Below are 9,912 nucleotides of genomic sequence, written 5' to 3' on the forward strand. Positions count from 1 at the left end.
TTTTTCAGAGTCTGAAAAACAGAAATTTTATTTTATTTTACAAAATATAATTAATCTAAATTTTAGATTTAGATTAGATATGCACTTGATAGTGATTTTGTGGATAGCCACTATAATTTTGTGTAATTTTAATCTTTGGTTGACTTATTTTCAATGAGAGGGTTGAATTGGAACTGTTGAAATGCACCTATAATGTTTACAAACACTAAACGTCTGCAAGGTGACAAAATCATACAAATAAGTTATCATTAATCAAAATCTGATATACTAACAAGCACAAGAACTGTATATAATTGAAATAGCAAATACTTTAACATAGTAATCAATAAATAAATAATACAAATTAGGACAAACGATCTATTCCTGTATAATCTTAATTATCAATTTCCATTAGATACGTTTTTGTTATACTTATTAAATTATTAGTGTTACTTTTTTCTCTGGTAGAATAAGCCGGTGCTTCTACGTACCCAGAGTTATTATCAGGTACCCGGCCGGATCCTAAAAAGGGCGCCGGACCACCGGTTGCCGGGTCCAAACCGGATACCCGAATCATCTCTAATTTAGAGAAACGAAGATATTCGAGTTAATGAGAAACCTCTCATCATCATAAAGTTGTCAATCCTAAGACTGTTTGGACACGTACCGCTTCCATTTTATTTAAAGCTATCTATAGGTCGTCCTTGCTAGATGCTAATATTGCTATATCAACCTCTACAAGACTTTTAAATCACAGTAAATAGGGATATAAATTATAATAGTGTTAGGAACATCGCAATAAATTACAGCATCGATGACCTAGTTATTAGTCATAAAATGTATTTATAAGAGATTTGTATTTTATTAAATATTACTCAATTTATTATGTATATCTATGTATAACCTCGGCATTTGGAACTTGGTTCATGTTTTCCATGGTACTAATTGGTCAAAATTGTGTTGCCCATTATGGGACATAACTTGGCGAAACGTTAATGTACCTACTGAACCTTCGTACTTGAAAATTGGCCAAACATTAATCCAGTACTCACAAACCTGTACTTAGTTACTCACTACTACACTAAAATTTAGCGAAACGTTAATCTTGGTACATTGATCCAGTATATGCTTGGTTTCCACCAATGGTCCATATTAACGCCTGTCGTCAGTTCCGGCTTTTCCTACATGAGAAAAACCTCCCAGTATGCATTTAAAACAAAATGCTTCAGTCTTTGTTTTTCACGAAAAATTTATAGGACCTGTCAGCTGCTTCCAATTATGTTTACGATTTTAAACTTTACGTTATAGCGGGTTAATTTTCAGGGTGGTCAGAAAGTCGGTCAAAACTTTCGAAGCATGTTCCTTGGCCCACCCTAAGGACTGCCAAAATTTCCGATCTTCTTGATTCACAGGAAAATTAGTTTAATAAATACACAATCAAAAATAAAAATTGACCAAACCGAGAATTTTTTTTAAAAGAATGCATGCACCTATGACCTAATAATCAAGAATTTACTCAATTCGTTTTCTTGATCTTATAAGTGAGGACAATCAAGAAATAATACAGCGGATTTTTGCAGCTGTTGTTTGTTTGTTTTTGTAATTACGAAAAGCAAATAATAATACATGATGTTTTAATAACATAACATATACAACAATGTAATCAATGAAACAACAGAAAGAAAAGCGGTAAATGGGCCATGTGGCATGTTCCTGTCCAACCAATCGACGCTGGCGTCGCTGATCTTATGATGTGCGTCGGACGCCGACGCTAAACGATACTGAACGAAGTTCAAGATCAAATTGTCATCATAGTGAAGCGGCAAATCGATGCCCACAATATACTTTTTTTACAAAAATGAAAACAATATAGAAAGAAATTATTAGAACATCCTGTATGTAACACCTACGATAATTTAATTCAAAATAATAATTAATACGGGACAATGCACTTATTTGAGAACAGATTAAAAAAGCAATTTGTTATAACATATTCTAACCCAAAAAATACTTTCTAATATTGTTTCTATTACTAAAAGTTTTGTAATTTATCCATATGCATGCCCAAACATATTAAATGCAGTCTAAGATGATTATAGGTAACTCAATTCCCAAAAATTAGACAAAATTAGACTTTTAGTTATAAATAAAAAAATATGAACAACAGGGGCAACTAAAATCACTAATAATTAATTAATTAAATATATATTAATTACACATCCAGTTATTCTCGTTATTATTGTGCAAGCTGTTCAAATATGAAATGCTTAAATTTAATCAACAGTTACTCAATAACAAATCAATAATGAGCATCATTGCAAAATGAATTTCATGTACATATGATAAATGAAATGTTTTTTATATGTGCGTTTATTATTAGGTAACACACTCATCTTTAATTTTACCTTGGCCTAGTTCGGTTTTGATGAACTTTTTTAAAGACGAAAACTTTACATTTTAACACTAATCGACCGACCTTAGGTTTTTGAAAAACCACAACTTACTAATTTTTGAATTATCACTATCTATACAGCGTATCTTCCCCACCAAAAACCATAATATGTAACAGTCACTATTATCGTACCTATCTAAAAATAAAATATATAATTATATATGTATCTATCTATACACACATACAACCATGTTTGTTTAAATTTAAAACGCAGTTGATGACATAAATGCACTCCGAAAACTAAGTATAAAAAAAGAAGTGAAAAACAAATTTCAACGTTTTATAGTAGAACGCAGTGAAATAAATGTGTTTATAAACATTAAAATTAAAATTACATTTTTAAAAAACAGAAATTTTATTTTATTTTACAAAATATAATTAATCTAAATTTTAGATTTAGATTAGATATGCACTTGATAGTGATTTTGTGGATAGCCACTATAATTTTGTGTAATTTTAATCTTTGGTTGACTTATTTTCAATGAGAGGGTTGAATTGGAACTGTTGAAATGCACCTATAATGTTTACAAACACTAAACGTCTGCAAGGTGACAAAATCATACAAATAAGTTATCATTAATCAAAATCTGATATACTAACAAGCACAAGAACTGTATATAATTGAAATAGCAAATACTTTAACATAGTAATCAATAAATAAATAATACAAATTAGGACAAACGATCTATTCCTGTATAATCTTAATTATCAATTTCCATTAGATACGTTTTTGTTATACTTATTAAATTATTAGTGTTACTTTTTTCTCTGGTAGAATAAGCCGGTGCTTCTACGTACCCAGAGTTATTATCAGGTACCCGGCCGGATCCTAAAAAGGGCGCCGGACCACCGGTTGCCGGGTCCAAACCGGATACCCGAATCATCTCTAATTTAGAGAAACGAAGATATTCGAGTTAATGAGAAACCTCTCATCATCATAAAGTTGTCAATCCTAAGACTGTTTGGACACGTACCGCTTCCATTTTATTTAAAGCTATCTATAGGTCGTCCTTGCTAGATGCTAATATTGCTATATCAACCTCTACAAGACTTTTAAATCACAGTAAATAGGGATATAAATTATAATAGTGTTAGGAACATCGCAATAAATTACAGCATCGATGACCCGTTTTGTTGGAAATGTAATTGTGGGTTTAAGGGTTATTAATTAATCTATAAAAAGTTAAAAAGTCATTCTTAAATTTTTTAAACGTCTAAGTTCCTAACTTCCACCCTCTATTGCCCACGCAATTGGCCCATGAATATTTCAAATTGTGAACGAACAGATGCCTGCAAGAAGGATATCTATAGCAAACTGGTCGTTTTCGATAATTATGGAAGTCGTTGTGGAATACAATACGCTTACAACTTACATAAAGAAAAACAGAAACAATACAATGCTTATTATTCGATTTCTTTATGATATCTGTTCGAATTATACCTATACCTACGTATGTTACCGTAAAAACCCGACTTGGATTAAAATTCGATCTGTCTATAAAAACAGTAGTTTTAACATTTCTCTTTAGTCAGTTCTAATATTGACCAGGCATGTTTTTGTGATCATATACATATTTATGAATACGCAACGATCTTTTGGTTTGATCAATACAGTTTCTGAATTACTACAAACATCGTGGTAAACGCCATCTATAGTGTATACTCCTACGTGATATGACGTAGAATTAGCTATGTCGTGGATCCAGTTCGATATCCTTATGGGCCTTTTTGAACATTTTTCAATTCTATTAAAAGTAGCAGTATACTACAGAAATTCAACTTAATTAGGCTAGTAGATTCGAGGCAAACTGACTGTGACAGACACACGAGTGATACGATAAGGGTTCCGTGTTTAATTCGAACGTACAGAACCGTAACAATTACGTTTATGTTCCACTTTTATTAATTTCTGACTAATTTATTTCCATTTGTGGTTCGGAACACACAGTATTTGTAGAATTAAAAATAGTATTTACTCAAAAAAGTTTGCCCCGGTAGGGATCCACAATATTAAGGTCACAACCTGTACATTTGTTGAAAACAACTGTACATAAGATCATGCTTTGGTGAATTTTTATGTTAAAGATCGTGCGAAAAAATTAGTCCAAATAATTATACAAATTAACAGACCAGATAAAATAAAAATAATTTTTCTTGCTCCGTTTGTTTGTGCAGCTATTTTACAAATCATATTCTTTAGTCATCAGTATCTCACGAAGGTGCATACAGAATAAAACAAAAGTTATACGTATTACGATTATTAACATTTTTTTTTTATGAAATGGATACTCGCAAGATCTATTTTTATTTTTCTTTGCTATTATTAAATCCGTACGTCACGCAATCAAACGACACAAGAAAAAGATATCAAAAGTTACCAACATATACGAAGAATCATCAATCAAATACAATTATAGTCCTCAATGAAAATATAAATAATTGTTCTACAACGCTGCCAGAATCAAAGAGTCATAGAAAGATATTTCTAGATAGTAGTTCAATGCTGAATACGCCTAATTCCAAAAATACAAAACCAGGAAAGGATAAAAATAGAAAATGGTCCAAAAATAGATGCCACTGGAAAAAGAAACAGTTCAAGACTAATTTGAATGAAACTACCACGATTGACCGCACAAAAGTGCAGAAATTCGGGCAGCTCATAAAACGAGGAATAGTAGAAAAACTGGACAGAAATGATTTGGACAATAGCCCAAATAACTATGTGTATATTCACACAAGTAACACGATTCCTGTAAGAAGATCTGACCATTTTCCTGAAAAAATCGTTTACGAAAGTTTTACAACAGAGTTACCAAGAGAAGACAGAAATAATTACATGTATCCCAAAACCTACAACAACAAACCAAACCATTTTCCCAAAGGTGACATCAGTTCATCCTGGGACCGGTCCAAAAACCTTAAAATGTTACACCATCATCCCACAACATCATCAACAAAAAACAATTTCGTGTACCACAACGTCATACAAGACGAATTCCCAAAATCGACATCCAAATTCGTAAACACCTCCCAGGTAATTCATGTACTTCCACAATCAGATCATGGAGATCCAGAATTCAGAAGACGATACAAGTTTGTGGATGTACAAAATTTTGGGCACAATTCAAGTGGTGGTTTACTGGATTATGGCGTTTTGACAACTCTTAAAAATAAAACTTATAATTATGCTAAGAAATTTTTGAATTTGGTGACCGTTGTCAAGTTTCCTAACGAAATCTGTAAGATTACTGTTTCCGGAACGCTATACGAAGGGGTATGTCTTTTGAAATCCGAATGTGATGAACATGGGGGTGAATCTGGAGGATCATGTGCGAAAGGACATGGGGTTTGTTGTGTTTGTAAGTTTCGTTTTGCTAATACAATTCAGTGCTGAAAGAAGCCACAAAAATGCAAAGAGAATACTGCCTTTTTTTTTTAGTGGTAGCTGAGCAGTAACTAGAAGGTTAACAAGATCATTTTTTCATTCTCACTGACGATAATTCAAAACAAGTTTTAAAGTTGCTATTCAATGCATATAATTGTGTCAAATGTAGCATTTCCAGGTGATGTTCTCACATACATAATGCACTCGTTCCATTTTTATGCAAAAATTATATCTATACGGTCAGAAACCGTCGAGAAGGGGAACCAAAGGGGCAAATACCCCGGGCACGGGTTTTTTCAGAGTCTGAAAATTTATAACTTTAACAAAAATATAACATTAAAAATAATATTCAGCAAATTTTTGGCTATTAAATTGTGACCTCTAGGTAATGATCAAAATTGAATTAATTATAAATTATATTTAATTGCTAGCAAAATCGATTAATTAGAACATAATTAAAACTGAATTGAAACCAAGTAAATTCAATACCTGCTTCCTGTAAACCATTTAATTCAAACATATCTTCATCCGTTTCCGGTGTATCACGTAATTTAGTCAGTTTAAATAACATTACCCCTATAGAAATGCAACATACGTAAATACATATATATTTACATACGTACCATATGAAGCATTCAAATGAAAATTGCGACGAGTTACAAATAATTCACGAGTTGCTTAATTAGCGATAATATAACCTACATAAATTATTATTTATGTACGTATAAATAAATCCAGACTCGTTAAGATGATAATAAATTCATGTACTTCTGAACAAAATTGTGATTTATCTACTCGTAAATTTATTTTCTAAAATTACAATTAGATAACTAACATGGAAAAAGCGTTGTAGAGAAAACATAAAACAAAGAATGGTTTAGAAGTGATATGACTATGACTTTGGGCTTATTTTAGGTTGGGTTAGGTTAGATTATAGGAAAAAGATTTGCCTGATTAATACGTATGAAGTGTTATGAATAGGGGGTAAATGCTATGGACCAAGGGTTTAGATTTGGGTTATTATTAGGCAGGGGATACATCACAATTAAAATGTACCACCGACAGTGGTACCCGTCCGTTCAAATTTGGACGGGTTCAACCATTTTTTTGTAACAATAAAGTAGAAAGATTAGAAAAATCATGGATCATAAACAAAAACAGTAAATATAACAAAATACCTAAAAACGCCCAGTTTTCAGGTCTTTTTGCAATAACCTTTTTAGTTCTTTACCGAGTTTAATTAAGCAACTTTTGCGCACAAACCCCTTATATATCATTGTTCCCTATGATCCATAATTTTGTGAATATTTTAGAAAAACTACTTCTTTCGCCTTTTGTTAAAATAAACCAATGAAGCGGATTTCTTTTTAATCTAAATGAGAGCTCTATTCTATCATCAACCTCAACACATTCAAGCTAAAAAATTTACTATCAATGCTCTTAATTTTTCAGCTTTTTTCACTAATCTTAATATTTATATCAGAGTTGTTTTTAGTTCGATTTACTTGTGGTGGAAGCTCAAATCGTAACTGTACCTACTTCGAATCTCCAGGATATCCAAATTACTATCCCAATGACACAATGATTTTACCACCAGGTGGATCCAATGGTGATAATAATAACACCGTTGACCCTCGTCTTCGATGGCGCTTCCACACTATAAGATTATCTAAACAATTACCCGCGTTTTCTTGCAATTTGAACGTCTTCAAGGCGTCCAGTAACATCAAAATGCTTCGAATTGATTTTTTGGATTTTGAGGTAACTTATTATTATTATTATGATTACTATCAAATAATTAACTTTTTCAACATAGTAGGTACTCTATTTCTTATTTTCATTTTCAGTTAAATTTGCTTTTTGAGTTCTCCAAAAAATTAATTTTTTTTGGCATTTTTAAATAAAATATTGTAAATGACAAGACAAAAGCCAAAATTATATACTTCCTGTTACCTCTTTCTTCCTTTTATCTTTCATAGTTAAATGGGCCCATAAATGGTACCTGTACTGACGAAAGATTTGTTATAATGGGTGAAAATGAGAACGACATTATTCCAGAACTTTGCGGCTTCAATACTGGCCAGCACGGTAAGCATTTTTGTTTTATTTTTTATTGACCATAACTTCCATTATTGATGCTGTCCTGATTCGGGCCTAAAGGATTTCGTCAGTTGGAGTTACATCCTAACGTTTCGCTAGCACCAGTTCACATTAAAGACTAGAGTTTTGCAAAATTTCATCCCTCTTTATTGAGGGGTTTCAAAGGTATTGGCGAATTGAAACAACAGAAAAGCGTTTTTGTCTCGCAATCAAAACATAGGTATCTATCTCCGCTGATGTTAGAACATTCTCGACAATTAAAACCTCTATATAATCAAAGAAAGGAACTAACCAACGAGCTTATTTTCAATATCCACGATGGACAAATTAAATATTCCGAATTTTACTGTATTCCAAGTGGAACTAAACAATTGCAAACATGCAAGAGGGTTTTAATGAAAGTATTTATTCTGACAGATACATTCCAACCTTAAAGGGCTTACGTTAGGTTATTTTTTTACTTGCCTAGCTGTCAAAGAAAATGCCAGATTTTTCAGTCTGGCTACATCGTAAACTATAACATTGTATGTGTATTAAAAGCATCAAAAAAAACTTTTTATGCATATTTATACAACGTTTTACAAGAACATAACCACTGACTGACAATGTGACTCTTTTTTTTTATTTCTAGTATACGTAGACGTTTCGCAAGTCTCTAAAGATTCTCCCATACAATTCAGTATCCTAGCCAACACACTGCAGCGTAGACGATTTAGAATCCGAATTTGTCAGATAGCCGAAAACTGCCCCACTCTCCAAAATTGTTTGCAATATTTTACGGGGTTGCAAGGCGTTATTTCTACCTTCAATTATGACCAAACAGCTGCATACAATAGAAGTTATCCGGGATATCTCGTAAGTATGCAAGATAAATACAAATCAAAGTCAATTAATTAGTAATAACTTTAGCAAAACGTATAGAAAAAATTTATTTATGCTGTACTACGAAACTGTGACCGCGCAAGTCTTCACAAAATCTCAAAACACGTACTACATAATATACATATACAGGGTATTCCACTTAAAGCGGTTTCGTCCATAACTCTGTTACTATACTTTTAATAAAAAAAAATGTTTTTATCAAAGTGAATTGGAATCATATGGTTTATATACAGAAAGTAGTTTTAGTTACACAGGGTGTTCGATTTCTTCTAAATTTTACATTTTGGCTTCTTTCCATTCGAAAAACAAAAAGTTATTCGTCTTTTAAGATTGTCAAAAGTAGACTTCGATATTTCCGGCTATATGGTTTAGATGCTATTTGGTCTCATTGAAACAGTTGAAATCATAAGTTTTTTCAAAAACATTTGAATATCTCCAAAACTACTACAGATATATGAGGGAAATTGTTGACAATGTCGACCTAAAATTAAACAGAAGACACCCCGTATAACTGAAAATATTTTCTATATATACAACATATAATTCCAAACTACTTTTATAAATACTTTTTTTTATTAAATTAATAGAAGAAATAGACGAAACAGACTTAGGTGGAGCACCCTGTATAAATATGTATATTCCTAATCTTAATTTCTTAATTCCATCACAAACATTAATCTTTTATTCATAATTTATTATTATTAAGAAAGTATGTCACGTAACGCAAAAAGAAGGAGTGCGTTGGAAGAGTTTATATATACATATATATATATATTCTATTACGCATTTAAACACCTGCGATTTAATTTAATAATTAATACATTCATCATTGTCAACAAGTAATTTGTTTCGTATGCGCGGCACCTCCGCCAATTATCAAAAAGTAAAAAATAGGCATCGCTATATTTGTACATATCGTATTATTAAAGTTTTAAGATTTCTTGCAATTATCTTCAAATACGAATAATCCTAACAGATATTATCAAATCATTCATTAGAACAACTTAAATAATTAGCAATTAATTTCATATTGTCTTTAATCCGAACTATTAATCAAACTTTAATAATAGTATTAAAGTAATGTTAATACCAGGGTTATTTAAATTTTCAATTA

General features: G+C 31.5%; 2 protein-coding genes across 2 annotated transcripts in view; one reads left to right on the plus strand and one right to left on the minus strand.

Moving 5' to 3' along the window:
• Positions 1-2,477, minus strand: part of LOC108741969 (acetyl-CoA carboxylase) — a 30,163-nt gene extending 27,686 nt beyond the window's left edge. The window contains exon 1 of the mRNA XM_025975187.1: positions 2,385-2,477. The gene's annotated coding sequence lies outside the window, so the exon portion shown is untranslated. The remainder of the gene's footprint in view (positions 1-2,384) is intronic.
• LOC108741970 overlaps positions 1-9,255 on the plus strand; it is a 10,289-nt gene extending 1,034 nt beyond the window's left edge. The window contains exons 2-4 of the mRNA XM_018476956.2: positions 7,312-7,577; positions 7,796-7,904; positions 8,548-9,255. Of these exons, the coding sequence (XP_018332458.2) occupies positions 7,398-7,577; positions 7,796-7,904; positions 8,548-8,813 (555 nt within the window). The 5' untranslated portion in view covers positions 7,312-7,397 and the 3' untranslated portion in view covers positions 8,814-9,255. The remainder of the gene's footprint in view (positions 1-7,311; positions 7,578-7,795; positions 7,905-8,547) is intronic.
• The last annotated feature ends 657 nt before the right edge of the window (positions 9,256-9,912 follow it).

This window comes from Agrilus planipennis, unplaced genomic scaffold (assembly GCF_000699045.2).
Source record: "Agrilus planipennis isolate EAB-ADULT unplaced genomic scaffold, Apla_2.0 scaffold69, whole genome shotgun sequence".
Classification (NCBI taxonomy): domain Eukaryota; kingdom Metazoa; phylum Arthropoda; class Insecta; order Coleoptera; family Buprestidae; genus Agrilus; species Agrilus planipennis.